The sequence below is a fragment of the Mustela nivalis genome (assembly GCF_964662115.1).
Source record: "Mustela nivalis genome assembly, chromosome: 11".
NCBI lineage: Eukaryota > Metazoa > Chordata > Mammalia > Carnivora > Mustelidae > Mustela > Mustela nivalis.
The window spans coordinates 42,401,500-42,418,151 of NC_139030.1; the positions used below are offsets into that span (position 1 = coordinate 42,401,500).

At 33.4% G+C, this 16,652-nt stretch overlaps 1 protein-coding gene across 1 annotated transcript in view; it reads right to left on the bottom strand.

The window, feature by feature from the left end:
• Positions 1-16,652, bottom strand: part of AGPS (alkylglycerone phosphate synthase) — a 152,266-nt gene that overhangs the window by 46,302 nt on the left and 89,312 nt on the right. The window contains exons 12-14 of the mRNA XM_082689398.1: positions 7,265-7,316; positions 2,620-2,696; positions 417-529 (exon numbers count right to left, since the gene is read on the bottom strand). Of these exons, the coding sequence (XP_082545524.1) occupies positions 417-529; positions 2,620-2,696; positions 7,265-7,316 (242 nt within the window). The remainder of the gene's footprint in view (positions 1-416; positions 530-2,619; positions 2,697-7,264; positions 7,317-16,652) is intronic.

The window sequence follows — 16,652 nt, forward strand, 5'->3', positions numbered from 1 at the left end:
ACATTAACAACTGTTTATAGATACCAGAATTTAATTATTTATTTTTTTAAAAGATTTTATTTATTTATTTGACAGAGAGAGAGATCACAAGTAGGCAGAGAGGCAGGCAGAGAGAGAGCAGGAAGCAGGCTCACCGCTGAGCAGAGAGTCCAATGTGGGACTCATGACCTAAGCTGAAGGCAGAGTCTTAACCCACTGAGCCACCCAGGTGCCCCTCAGAAGCCAGAGAGAGCTGAGAGAGAGAGAAGGGGAAGCAGGCTCCGTGCTGAGCAGAGAGCCTCATGTGTGGCTCAATCCCAGAACCCTGAGATCATGACCTGAGCCAAAGGCAGTGGCTTAACCCAGTGAGCCAGGTGCCCCCAGATACCAGAATTTTAGATTAACATTCTCTTGCCATTATGAACTAAAAGCCATACCCAAATTTTGCAGCGATGTCATACACTTGCTTTTCATGTTGAAGAACCTTCTCACGGTCGCCCTCAAATAGTAATGTAGCGACAGTTAGCTGATTTGGATCAAATCCTCTGAACTACCAAAAAAAAAAAAGAAATTATTACAGATAAGTCTTATCCTACAAAACAGTAAATCAAAATACATTTTGCTCATTTTTCCTTCCGATCTGGGCTCAAAGATACCAACTCTTTAAAACTGAGCTTTGGAATTTTACATGTGAATCAAAAAGAATGTTTAATGCACCTATTCAGGTTGTTACAAATAACAAAGCTACAGAAAAATACTTATTTTCAAAGTATGCCATAGTGTCATATGGGTAAGTAATACAACAATAGAACATGTTAAGAATTATAGCTGCAATAAAGAAGCAAATTAAAATACCAAATGATAGAATATAATGAATTAGCAAGATGTAACATGAGCAAAAAGTAAAAAATAACAGCATCCTTACATACCAACAATAACTTCTTATTAAATAACATTTTCAAAGGAGATCTTACATATACAATTAAAATACCTAAGAATAACCATAAAAGAAAGTATGTAACCTCATTAGGAAAACATGTCTAAAAATGGATTATAAAGACATATGTTCTTAGAATGCCTCAACTAAGCATATAAACCTGTCAATTCTTGCTCAACTTAATATACAGGTTTATTCCAATTCTGATAGAAACCTTAATGGACTTCCTAAGATGATGAGGAGTTTCTAAAGTTTTTCTAGGTTGATTAACAGTAGGCTATAATGGAAAACAAGGAAAATTCTAAAAAACAAGAACTAGACCTATAGCAATTAAATCCATTTAATTTTTCAAAAACAAAAGCCATTTAAAAAAATGAGATACCTTTTTAAAATTCAATTTATATAAATTTAAAAAACAAACAAAAAAGCAGTTCACCTTCTCCTTCCACCCCTCAACCCCTAAAAGCAAAAGAAGTTCATCTTCTTTTCCTACCCCTTACCCCTGTCTCTTGCAGTTACCAGTCTGTTTTCTGTATCTATAAGCTTGGTTTTTTTGTGTTTTTTTGAAAATTTTTTCCAGATTGCGCATATAAGAGAAATCATACAGTATTTGATACATGAAAATGGAGTCTACGTCCTCAGTCAGTACATAAGATGTCTCAGACATGGCAAGTCAATGTAAGAGAAGCAGGGATTAGTTAGTTAATAGTGCTGCCACAACTGGTTAGCAATTGGGGGAGTACAGGGTGAAGGTTAATTTAGAGCTTTATCTCAAATCATAAAACTGAAATAAATTCAAAGAGTAATAAAGATAAAAAATTTTTAATTCCCACTTAACAAAAAAAGCAAGAGAGAGAAGAAATGCTCCCAACTTAAAAGTGGTTAAATAATCACAGGAAAAGATACAAAATTTTGAAACTTTTGCACCAAAAGAAAAACTCTTATTAAAAAGGGAGTCAACCAATTTAATTAATTAGTTAATTAATTAATTAAAAGGCAGTCACCTGACTCAAAAAGTTATTCACAACATTTAAGACAAAGGCATCTAATAATCCCATTACTCAAAGGGTACATGCAAAGTACCAAGGGAAAAAAACCACGAGGTTGCCACCCCTAACAAAATAACCATACTGAACTAATGCAGACAAAAACTGTACTAGGAATTACAAAGAAATGATGGGTCTCACTGGAATTTCAATGAGAAACACTAACTAAAATAAAGTACTACTTCCCCCCCACCCCCAGATTCAGTACATTTAGAACATAACAGAACACAACTCCCACATGCCATAGCAAGGATGGAACAAAGAAACAGCACGGGTGTGTCCCTAGAGGTAATGTAAGCTGGCATAACCCTTTAGGAAAGGAATTAAGCAATGATTAAAAAAAAAGTCCACACTCTCATTTCACTAGATACAGATATCTACTACAAAAAAATAAAAAATAAAACTATAAAAAATCTTACATGCATGAAACTGATGTTATTTTTAGGAACTTCATATCTGAAAAAAATTATTTCTGAAATTAAATGCATAACTGATTTACTTGATAAAACATGTATTCCAACATAAAAAATAATAACTAAAAATGTACATAACACCATGAAAAAACATACTTGATAACAGGTACATGTGAAGGGGGAGAAGACAGAAAACAAAATATCATAAGCACTTACAATTTTAGCATTTTATAAAAATTCCTACCTTTGTAATATAAAACTTCTTTAAGCCATCCAAAAATGATGTGAAAATAGAAGAAACCTGAGGTTTAAGAGCATGACCTAAGAAGAAAAGTTCATAATTTAAATTAATAGTAAATTCTCTTTTTCAAAAGATTAAGAGGCTAGTTTAATTAAGTATCCTAAAAAAGTGAATGTTTCATGTCTCCAATTTTTTAAATCTTCCTACGTTTTACATATAGCATATTGATATTAATATCTATATCTTTTAACTTTATTTTCTTTCAAAAGTCACAACTTTCTTTTTGTTGTACAAAACCTCTCTTGTTTCTTTTTGAACTCAAATTACTATATGTAAATACTACATATAGTTTAGGTTATTTTTCAATGGTATAGTTTATACATAGTAAAATCACTTCATTAATTTTTATTTCATTAAGAACAGCCAATGGTGGCTGAGTTTACTTTTATTTTTTATAATTATGCAGAAACCATTCAGAACTATAACCAAATATGCAGTCAATGCCAAGTTTAAGGTTGTTTCTTAATTAATTCTTAATTCTTCCAGAATTCTTGGCATAAAACTAGTAATTGCTTCCTTAATCACACCCAGAGAGTTAAAATTGCCAAAATAACATAAACAGTGTCTCAGAGTCTGTTAAATTAACATCTTTGCCTGCAGATTGGGCTTAATTGAGTGAAAGTCTTTTACTGTTTTCTCATTGTTTTCAGAGTAACAACTTCTTAACTCCCATGACTGTTAGATTAAGAGTCATACATCTGGCCTTAGTGCTAAAGCCCCCATTCAGAAAAATGGGGCATACCATTTACAAAGAATTTTTATAAAGAATTTTAAAGTCTCTAGTAAATCTGAAGTTATTTTCAAATAAAAATTTTATTTTTTAAAAACCGCTTTAAGATTTTGGGATGTTGGGGCGCCTGGGTGGCTCAGAGGGTTAAAGCCTCTGCCTTCGGCTCAGGTCATGATCCCAGGGTCCTGGGATCGAGCCCCGCATTGGGCTCTCTGCTCAGCGGGAAGCCTGCTTCCTTTCCTCTCTCTCTGCCTGCCTGTCTACTTGTGATCTCTGCCTGTTAAATAAATAAAATATCTTTAAAAAAAAAAAAAAAGATTTTGGGATGTTGTTTTTGTTTGCTTAAAACAGAGATCTCTTCTTTAAAATAGGTGCAAAGAGCAAAGGAGTTTCTTTGGTGGGGAGGGGAGAGATTTCTAGAGGGAAAATACAATGACTTGTATTTTTTTCCCCATTCATCTTTTTTTTTTCTTTTTTAGAATCTGAATCTGTTATACTTACTATATTTCTACTACTTACAGTAGGAAACTGTGACATGAAACACCAAGTAACATAAGTCTTAACCAGAGGTAAAGAGTTAGCTATCCATGCCATAACTGAACAAAACAAAAAACAACAAATATGAAGGGCAGATTAGATAGAGATCAACCTAGCAATCTTTCCAAGTTCCTGGATCACATGTTTGGGAAATTTTTTTTCTTTTATTGTACCCTGTCAAAAAATGTTTCTCCAGCATAAACAGTGCCTTAAAAAATACTATTACTAGAAAGTATAAAGTTAGAAATAACATACCATCAAAATATTCACTTCCTGTCCCAAATGGAATTTATCCTACTTTAATAATTAGAAATGAATAAACATAAATGTGTATGTTAGTCATATTCTTGCAAAAAAATGAAATTATCTGTTCCCATATAAGCCTTCTGATCCACACATCTTTACATAATTTATGACTCCAAAAGTCACTAATGTGAAATAATCCTTAAGGGTCATCTTAACACATGGAAATTTATTTGCACAATTTCCACTAACACTAGTGGGACTTAGTCACATATATCCCAAATAATGAGTTGACATGATAGCTTTGAAGAATAATCATCATAAAAGTGATACTATCCTTAAGTGTGTCAAGCATTAGTAGTCACCTAAGAGGATATGACCTTGTATTTATTTTTAAATTATTGTTGCCTTTCAAATTAATTACATTCTAAATATATTTTGGCTACTGTGCTTTATTTTTTATAGTAAATGAAGGAACTAGGTTTTCAAATTTACTAGCTGAACAGTCTGATTAGTAAATTTGGTGTTGTTACACTGTTAAGCATTTTTAGTTATTTAATAAATACCAACATTTCAGAGACGCAAGCTCAAAAGGTGGGAAAAAGTCTTGGGCCTTGGAGTCAGATTTGCGTTCAACCCTGCCCCTACCAGATACAACCTGTGGGCTTTGGCTGAAATATGTAGCCTTTGAGTCATTGTAAACTGGGAGTCACTTTCAGGAACAGTTGTGAGGAGTATTTGATAAACTATGAAACTGATATTGTGCCTGGCATGGTACTAAGCGCTATTCAAGATTTGTTCACCCTCTTTTGCTAAGTGGATGATTAAGTCAATCAACATCGGGGGCCTATCATATGACAGGTGTAGGAGAACAAAAATGATAAAGAATCATCCCCTAAATTTGACAAACTTTAGTTTTTCAGAGGAAATCTACAGATCATTTCAATATACTCAATGATATATATCATTTCAAAATATTTAAAACATATCATTTCAATATAATAAATTGAAGGGTTGCATCAGAGGTAAAAGTGAAATTAAAAATAATAACATCTAATAGTAAGGCTTGTGCTTTGTTAACAACCAATATGGTACAAACACTGCCAATCAGCTAGTAAAACGTCCTAGACATCCCTTGCTGTGCCAAGTGTTATTCTTTAGTTGCCTGATCATGGAGCCATGACAAGATATATAGATGGAAAGGCTTCAACAAGTAGTGAGAAATCAAAAAGGTTATAGATAGCCAAGAAGCAGAATCAGATCTGTCTGTTCAGCAAATCACTTTAATGGCCATGTAAAGGGTGGCCATGTAAACAGTAGAAAGAAGAGATACAGTCCAGACTAGAGATGGTAGAACCTGCTTTAGAACATGTTCCTAGACAGACCAATGAGAATGTGGAATAGGGACGACAGATGGCCTGAGGAACTTTGCTTTAAACCTTCATTTTAAATAGTTAAAATCCCAATTATAAATCAAATCTAGCCAAATCAGTTAATTTTATAAATATGTTTATGTCTAACATAATTCACTAAAACAACATATAAATGGATAATACAACATTATTAATCAGATACATGGCTCTCTTAAGACCTACATCTCTAAATACAGGCCGAAACACACAGAAGTCTTCATTTTCATTTGATTTAACTATTTCTTTATTTATAGGACACATTTATCTTAAGCTTTTATCATTTTGAAAATAATTTACTTAAAGGAATAAAAGCTATGACTGGGAAGAACCTAACTTGGAAGAACCTAACTCTTGATATAATATGAACATGACTTCCTTAAGTTTCTATATAATAGTCACTCTTCTCGGGCATCTGGGTGGCTCAGTGGGTTAAGCCGCTGCCTTTGGCTCAGGTCATGATCTCAGGGTCCTGGGATCGAGTCCTGCATCGGGCTCTCTGCTCAGCAGGGAGCCTGCTTCCTCCTCTCTCTCTCTGCCTGCCTCTCTGCCTACTTGTGATCTCTCTCTGTCAAATAAATAAATAAAATCTTAAAAAAAAATAATAATCACTCTTCTCTAAATTAAAATCTAAACTACTTTTAAGTAGAACAAACAAAAACCTGCCTATCTTAGCCATTAATATTTACTACTGAGCAATCATTCCTATAATTTCAGAGACTGCTCTAAAGACTTCAATTCTATAAACTTGGATCCCAAACTCAATTTCAGCATACGGGAAAAATATAGAAGCAATAAAATTAGAATTAAAGAGATGATAGACTGCATCAGAAAGTCAAATACTTTAAAGCAAAATAGGGAGAAAAAGAAACATGGTTATCTGCTAGTGAATTCTCCACCAGATTTTCCAAATGGTACCTTAGAGGCAAACCACTGTAAGATCTCTTCCACCAAATCATCATTTCTTCCTCTAGACAGTCATTCAATGCACACAGTCAGTCAAATCAGAAATCTGGGAGTTGCACACTTAGTCCACACTTGCACCATTCTACTCCATCCTGCATAATGCTAGTAGAATGGAGTTTTCTCCAATGTAAATCTAATTTATTTTATTACCTCTACAAGAAATCCCTCTGCTGACAAGATAAAATCCAAATCGATCCTGCTAAGCCCTAGTCCACCCATCCGGTATCTCTTGCAACAACTCTCACCCACCCTCTGTTTGAGCCATATTAAACTATTTGAAGTACGAACATGCCACTGAGGTTTTACAATTCCATATTTTTTTGCTGATAAGTGAACACATTTGGTAAAGGGAAAAGGCAAACTTGTAATCTCCTTTTAAGACTTAGCTTAAGCTCTACCGTCCTTTAAGAAGGCTTTCCTGACTCCCCATGTCAACATGCAGCAAAATTCAACATGCTCAACCACCCCTTCATTTGCACTCTAGGGTACCCAGTGCACTCTTCTTTCACAACACCCGCAATAATCCTACACTCATTCTTTATGTAATTGTCTGTCCTCATTAGACTGAGAGCTTCCTGCAGGACAGGAAATATCACATTCATCTTCCTATTTCTTCATTCAGTACTCTTCCTGGCAGGTAACAGCTGTTTCACAAATTTTGTGGCTTCATGAGCAGTGTTTAAAATGACAACTCCTTACTTACCAAACTGAAACTGTTGGTTGTCCATGAGGCGGATAGATGCAGGAGCACATCTCTATTGTAAAAAGAAGAAAATGTGACATAAATTTAATACTGTAGAGAAGCTAGACAGGTAGAATAGAAATGTCATCTTTCTGTATTTGAGATCAAGAGTAGAGTTCCTAGGAATATATACATTAAAAAAAAATCTTAACTTTTTATATAACTTTAAGATGACAGAACATCAGTGACTTCTAGAAAATACTTGAAGGAGAAATCCCCATGTATAATACATACACACATATGTTGCAGATTTTTAATTTGTCTGCAACTAGATCTTCTTCATGCTTAGCAAAGATCTATGGAAGCACCTAAACAAAATATTGGGGCTTGAAGTGGATTATTTTGGAACAAAGAAATTTCAAAGACTAAAATCAATGCCTAGAACATTACACCACTTGTGAATTATAATGTGGCCTCAGGTTCTTATATCATCTTTTAAAATGAAGAAGATGATGGTGGATATACACTTTTAAGATGAAGAAGATGATGGTGGAACTTTTGTGAGTAAAAGCGCTTTTTAAAAAAAAATTATCTGTGATGCCTTCCTACATAACTCTAGGAACTCCCCTTTTTATCCCTTCTCATAATCCCTTTTAAATAGAAAATTCTGGACACTATCAGACAATGTCCAGAATTCTAAAATCTTTCAAGGTTACTTGTATGAAATAGCAACAAAACTCTGAGGGATAACATTACGTATCTAAACCTACGCCAGTGTTAAATTCAGTCTAGGCATCACAGTAAATGCTACAAGGAAAGAAAAATGAGGAGAGCTGATAGCCATATAAATGTTGTGATGCTGAAATACTACAACACAAACACTAGAAAGGTTTAAATTAGCTATAATTTTTCCATAACATTAAAGCAAGCTGGACTCCAGAATTTTATTTTCTATGTGAATTTTTAACATGGTTAAAGTTCTACCAAGAGGTCACTTTCAGATGACAAAATTTTCACATTTATCAATAAAATTTGCATCAACACATTAAGATTTCTGCAGATCATTCAAGAGAACAAAACTTACTATATAATTGTGCATTTTTGCTACTATTCACTTTTAATTAAATGAATACTTAATTTTATAAAATCACTCACGATACATATTTTATTTCACCCAACAAAGTGACTAGATTCTCATTTTGAACACTGCACAATTTATTTACTCACCTTTGACACTAAAGGCGAGATAATTCAATCTGTATTTTAAAAAGTCACTGCCAAATCTAAAGAAACAGTACTAGGTAATTTTATATATATAGTATAATGATAATCTATGCCTTACTTTTATAGAATCCTGTGATGTCTAACTTAACTTCACATGTCTTACTTAATATAAGAAACAACGCCCTCAGGGTAGCAGAACTGGTATGATCTCCATTCTTCAGATGAGTACATTAGAACCAGAGAAGTTAAAAGACTTGTCTAAGGTCATAAGACTGCTAAATAGACAAGAGTAAAAGACAGAAGTAGGACCAAGATATACCCTGATTGCTAGAAAAGCAGTATTTCAAATACATCACAAAGCTTCCCAAAAAATGACTTAACACATACCACGTACACACACACACACACACACACACACACACACCCCTTTCAAGTCATATTTGAAACAAAATGTACGTGAAAACTATTCACTATGAAGTTATAAAATAAAAAATATACAGTATGAGTAATTTCAAATCTTTGTATAAAGATACCTTTGTAATTGAGTTATACTTCTAAAAACCAAACTAGTTTCCAAAATACTAAAGAAAAATCAATCTTCCTAAAATGTTCCTATTGAACAGGCATATCAACTTTTTCAAAATTCATTTTTATTCTTATTTTTTTAAGTAGGCTCCACGCCCAGCATGGAGTCCATGCAAGGCTTGAACTTAAGACCCTGAGATCAAGACCTTAGCTGAGATCAAGAGTCGGACACTTCACTGACTGAGCCACCCAAGAGCCCCAGGCGTACCAACTTCTAGTAAGACATATGAAGCCTGCTTAGACAAAGTTTCTTTTCTTCGTGAAATAAATAGAATATCATATAATAAACATATTTATATGTTTTGGCTTACACACACCAGTAACATATAAGAAAGAATTCAGAGCCCTCTATCATTATTAGATAACAAACCTTTATTTTAAAGATTTTACTTTTAAGTAATGTCAACACCCAACATGGGACTCTAACTCACAACCCCGAGATCAAGAGTCAATGACTAAGCCATCCAGATACACCCCCACCCACAAAAAAACAACTTTTAAATTCCTAACAACAACCTGTAACTTCTATCTCCTACTGCTACATAGATTCTACTACTCCTATACCTATAGCAAGTGCTATTAATGAAAACAACCAGCACAGGACACATATACCAGAAAATGGCAGGGAAGTATATTATGTCTAGTACAGCAAATCTGCAGTGGAATTCCATCTCTGAAACAACTAAAATACAATAAATATGCAGGCCTTGATAAAATCTTGGTTTGAAAAGACTATCTACAAAATACATCTTGGGTATAACTGAAATCGTTCCAGTTATACCCAAGATGTATTTTGTAGGTATACGGAGGAGCATTACTCTGTTCTTTTAAAGTTTCTATATGCTTAAAACTATCAAATTAAAAAACTGGAAAACTAAGTAAGCTTCAGGGCACTTCGTACATATAACAACTCATACTCAATAATATTGACCACGATTTTAACCTGACAACTGAGTCACATAACTAGTCAATCATGTACTATTCCTATTTATAATGAAGCAGGGTAGATGGTTACAGACTAACACCTACCACAAAAGAATGAAAAGCTTAAGAAAGTTTATTGTATCTAGATAATAAATATTAGTTTTCAATACTGACTTCTAAATTTTTTTATTTAATCTGTTTATTTAGCTTTATAATAGCTTCATTATTAAAGCTATTATTAAAACGGACGAAATAAATAGCTGTATTTAGTCTGTTTTCATGGTGCCATATCTTTTAAAAGTCAGTAAATGAGTTTTTTAGTTATCACAAGTAAAGTCTCATGAGTAAATTCCCATTCTCTCTCTCATAAAATAAATTCTCAAATTAAAAAACATCATCCAGATTGCTTTATGATCCTCTGGCTATTGATAATCTGTAATGACTGTGCATCATTCTAAAAACACGAAGCAAGGAAAGTCTCTTAGAGCTTTACATGAAAACTTGCCACTATAACTAATTAAGTTTAAGTTCCTATAATCAAAAGATCAAAATAATATTACTCTTAAAAAACAACACTCAATCTGGGTAACTCTACCTATGGTTAAGATCAGGTTATGTTTTAACTGCTATAAAAACCTCATTTGAAAACCTAAAAATATTTCTTTAAAAGTTAGAGACATCACAAATCCTGAGAATTTGAGCTCTAAATTCATTCCCACGCTATTTAATTATGCTGAGTATTTCACAGATGAGGAAAGGGGGAAAAGGGTCCTTGAGTTAAAGTGACCCCTGGTGGTTTGTGTCAGAACTAACCTGAGAGGGAACAGTTATAACAAGTAATTTTATTGGTGGGTTAATAATACGCATTCAGGGAATTTAAGAAACACTCAAACAAAATCTGCTTACCCAAACAGGAGTTAATGAAATAATTGATATATTTTCTACTATGATAAATGTATTTTTACTAGAATTCCTTATGTCATCTGACTTGTACCCAAGTATACTTTATATTAGTAAATAATCTGAAAAGAGATGAGAAACTCATTATTGACTAATAAGGAAATATCAAATTATCTTTGTTCTATCTGAAAAGAAATAAATAACTACATTGACCTGAGAGCACAAGTGTAGACTGACTCAGTTAAATAGCTGGCAATCTCTTCCCTTTAATGACACTTCAACCAGGAATTTACTTGAATATAAAACCTGGAAAATAAAAAGCCATCACTGATTAGTCTTATTTACTGAGTAGAATTCTCTAAACTAACTTAAAAACCAACAGATTTTTCAATCCAAACATCTTCTCCAAAAAATAATCCCTATAAGAAACACATCAGAAAATTTCTGCAAAATCTGTTTTTATGGAACTAAGTCGTATCTCTTTCTTATCACAAAGAAAACCAGAACTTGCATTGTAGATGTGACACATTATTTGTAAAGGTATCTCTTAGTTAACTAGTTACTGGCAAATCAATACTAAAACATTTCAAATGTCAGCAGGATTTCTGCTATTCCAATTTCATAAAGATGAAATATAAAATAAAAGCACTGAATGGTTGTCCTATATCTAAACTACCTTGGTTAACACATGAATCTTCTTTGTATTGAAAAGGCTTGTTTATTCAAGAAGTAAATCAAAACATTCTGTGTAGACTCTAGAACAGCCCAAATTCCTGAACCGTGAGTCTATTTGGGAGATAGTCTAGTAATCCCATACTGTATCAGAAGCCAAAGCTCCAATGCCAAACTCCTTGTACCTAACCATACAAAAATTTAAACACCTAAAATTTATTATGATATACGTCATCTGTAGTGATTGCTAGAAGCCAGGAACTATGTCTATTTAAATTACACAACATCCAATGTACTTTGTTGGATATAAAGTTAAGAGCACACTATCTCAAATACAGATACACACACACACAAAATAAGTTAATAAATAAATTCAAAAAAGGGTATGTGAAGAGAATTCTGTTAATTGCAAATCTCCAGAGAAACGAAACCTAAAATGTAGACAGGTAATTTGATCTTCCTCAGAGCTGATACCACAGATGAAATCAGACAGCATTTAAGGCTACTGGTATAACTATCAGTCTCACTTGAAGTGACAGCTAGGAGTCCACACTGTAAACAATAAGAATGTTCTTTAACAAGAGAATTATCTCTTGGTTTTAAAGAATGAAACAATACATCTTATAGAGTACGTATTTCCCTCCATTTAAATTAAGGGAAGAGCCAAAAGTTAATGCCAAACAGTCTCTGGTTCATCATTTTTATTTTTCATTTTTATAAGGGTGTAATGACTTGTTCTGACTAGCTCTTGGTTGAAAGTAGGTCTTGTAACTGTCCTAAAGTTTAAAACATTTTGCAGGATCACAGAGTACAGATTCCAATTAATCAAACATTTGGCGAGGTTATTTACTCTGCTTCAGAGGAAGGAAAGAACATACATTCACGAGTGCGTGCATGCACACACACACACAGGCTCATTTAAAATAGCAATGCCAGGGCGCTTGGGTGGCTCAGTGGATTAAAGCCTCTGCCTTTAGCTCTGGTCATGATCCTAGGGTCCTGGGATCAAGCCCCACATCGGGCTCTCTGCTCAGCTGCAAGCCTGCTTCTCCCCTCTCACTCTGCCTGCCTCTCTGCCTACTTGTGATCTCTCTCTCTCTGTCAAACAAACAAACAAACAAACAAATAAATAAATAAATAAATAAATAAAAATAAAATAGCAATGTCATTTTCCACATGTAACAAATTATTTCCAAGAATTACCACTGAATATAGAGAAGTTTTAATTATTTTATAATGTAAGTGCTAAACCTAGCTCCTTTTAATTTATTTCAACCCCTCCAGGATAAATCAAATTTAAGACAGAACAATCAGAACTGAGCTATAACAGTCTGAGGTGTCAAACATGAACTATGTACTTCTTTCCAAATTATGGTCTAAACTCTCTAGAAAACAACATCATATCGGTTTAAAATTGCTTGAAATAAAAGTGATAGTGGGTAGAATGGGACACCCCTTGTCAAAAGGGAGAGAAAAAGCTACCTTTTAATTTATAATTCTAAAAACCTAGTTCTAATACTGAGAAAGACTGTTTTCAGAGGAATGCATTCTGATCTGTGCCACACATGCAGTCTTTCCAATTAATGGAACAAATGGTCCTCCCTCAATACTACAGGGCAGAACTCGTAAGTTTTTACTGGGAAGGGGAAACCTCAGACTTCAAGAATTGCTTTTGAGCTTAGTTCAAACCTTTTCCCTTAATACTTTATAAAGATATCACGGTCATCTTTAAACAAACAATAAGAGAATAATAAAATACACCTGAAACTGATATTCTGATTAAGAAACACCTTCTCCTCTCCTGAGAGGCTCCAGAGGGAAATCTATTTTCTCAGAAAGTCTTAAAAATCACTTACTTACCCATCTACTGAATTAAGTTGGAGATTATACTGGATTGCCATTTGTAAGATAGAATCACATTAATCTTCCACTAAATCTTCCTTTCTAGTTCCTCACCAGGCAATGAAGTATTGAAAGAGGACAATCCTCACATGGACAAAGATTAGTTGAGAGACCTTAGTAGAATCCTTCTGCTGTCAGTATAAAGTTGTTTAATTTATTTCCTTCAGTAGGAAAAGTGATGAAAATATGCAAAGAGCCCACTTTGCTAATTGTAAACAAGCATGTATACACCTTTCCAAAAGATACATATCCAAAGTATAGTTTCCCATTTCAAAAGCAACTTGAGTCTGAAAATACTGCAAAAATGGAAGTACTATGAAATGACAGTGAGAAATTACAAGCAGCTAACTCATTATTCAATCAAGAATTTGGCACAGTCATAAACCATGTACCATCTATTTTAATGGATCTTAATTCTCCTGCTATCAGTTGAAATTCCAAATTGCAAATTGAAGAACTCATGCCAAAATGTGATCATTTTCTCAATTTTTCTGCCTCAGAATACTGTTACACAGCACTACGGCACACAGTTCCATTCTTGACCTACGAGATTTATACATTCTGTAAACGGACATGTAAATGTCCCTAAACCACAATACAAGGATTTACCCATTTCCAGGGAAGGTAAACATTAATGCTTACGTGCAACAGTAAAATACATATGCTCCACAAACAGCAGAATATCTCCAAACTGCAGTAACTATCCTAATTGTTACATTCATACAAGCAATTTTTGAGGATAAAATATTATGTATCTAGGCTCTTTAATCAGTTTCAAAGCAAGGCAAGCTCTCTAGTTGCATGGTATGTATGTCTTTAAAAACTGGCTACTACTAAGTACACAGAGCCAAATTATTAAAACTGTAGATTAGAAAGGAGCTTTCTTTTGATGTCTTTAACCACAGGGTGGCACTTTATCAACCATCACCTTGGTTTACTCCAAACCATATACCCAATACAATTTTGTGTAGTCAATTTAGATTATGGTCACTGGTGAATATTAAAGAATTCTTTAAATGAATAAAAGGGCAATTTTTACTGACTTATGCAAGGATGAAGCAAAATTTCACCCTCTGCTTTTCTTTAGCACAAGCAGTTCTTCTCTGTTACTTTCTACCAGGGGCATATTAAATTGTACCAAAACCCACATCAGATTATAGCAACTATGTTTAAATCCAACATTTCCATTTTAATAAAATTATAAATTTAGGATTATGATATATTTGTACTTCATTTCTCATTGATGAAACCTAAGATGCAAATATTTATAATATGAAAAAGCAGGAAAGCACAAAATATGTCTACCTCTACTTCAAAGATCACATAACAACACTTTTTCACAAGTCTACTAAATCTGTGTTCTAGAGTCGAGATCTTGTGAAGGGGCAGATTTGGTCAACAAAGACTGAATGTGACCTCAGTGAGATTTTTTGTTGAAAATATAAACATACCAGATAGTTTTATAAATTCTATGATTTAAAAAAAATCCAATGTGGCAATCCTGCTTATTTTGCCATTAAAAAAACAGACACAACAATGGCCAGTTAAAAAGATGTCATTCAGAACTTGAACAAGAGAGATAAATTATATCTTTTACTATAAATCTTTTTTGGGGAGGGAAATAATCAAGCTTGACAGAGAGAAAGCAAATAAAAGTACTTAACACAAAGAATAAATTATAATACCAAGTGAAAACACTTTAATAAAAAAACATTAAGACTGAAATTAATAGGAAAATACAATTTAATTATGGAAAATGGTTCTAATTTGTAATTGGTGAACTCAGTTATTTTGTAAACAAAACAAAATAAATACAAAGAACACAAAAACCTAGCTTTCCAGTCTTCTAGGTTTTAACTACCTCGAGCAAAACTATGAGGTTTTGCAAATAGTTCTTTTACTCTTTAACACCTGGGCTATCTTAAATTTGAAATTACTCTCCTTTGCTTCTAAATGAGAAAGGTTTTAGCAACAATATTAAAACACACTTGAACTTTACTGCAGTGCTCAGATATTACATTAGAATAACAAATATTTACTCCTAAAATTTATCTCCACTCCTTTATTCAATAATCCTGCTTTTAAATATTACAAATATTTAATAGTACATGAATTATACATAATATATTAATGATATTTAATAAAAGATGTGCTGATATATATTTACATATTAAAATAATATATAAATATTATACCATCTCATTATTTTAGCAAACATAGCATAATACTTACTGTGTATTTTAGCTCTCTAACCATAACATAATATCCCCCAATTCTAGGAATTACAAGCTCTTCTTGTAAAAATTTCAAATATTAACATTCGCTTTTACTTTAACATCACCAAAGTAACCTGTCACAAGTTCAAGAATGTTCATTCCAGGACTATATTTCTTTATTTAAACTTTTCCCCCACCTAGCAGTAAGACAATCGAGATTAAGGGGGCTATGGCTAAGTTTTGTTGAAGGAAGCAATCTGATAAGTAACTGAAGCCACTTAGAAATTATAAAAATTATCTTTGCCAACCATGAGATTAGGTGACTATATAGCTGGGAATGTTCTGCAAATGGAAAATGGACAGAAAAAAATGAAGGTCTCAGAAAGCAAAACTAAGTGTATGAATTCAAGAACACTGGAAATGGTGAGTAAATGTAAAATATTTCTGCTAATTTTAACTTCATTAAACCACTTAAGAGTGGTTGTCTTGGGATGGTGGGAAGATAAGACTCTTGACCACTTTCCATTTCAATACCTTACCAAGTCTACAGTGCACATGGAATGGCTACTGGATATCATTCCGTTGCCTCACCAGATCCTCCCTTCCCCCTGCTCATAACACCTGGAAGCTGACCTATATGGGTCAAGTCAGAAAGCTCCCTTGCCCTCAAGATTCCAGTAATATACAGCTGATGGGAAGTACTATAGAACTCTAGTAGGAGTTTGGAGAAAGCAAGAAGAAACAGGCTGGAGTATTATTCCTTGATTTCCTACCTACTGAGAAATGTGCACTAAAATTTTGTATAAAACCACTGTAGTTCAAACAATGAACCAAATGCCTAAAGAAATGCAAGAATTTCTACAATGACACATAGAACATAGAAATAAAATTACATGGCATTACCTGGTCTTTAAAAATCCTCAATAATACATCTTTTTTTTAAGAAGGAAAGAAAAAATGCGAAGTCTTCTTAACTTACAGCTAAG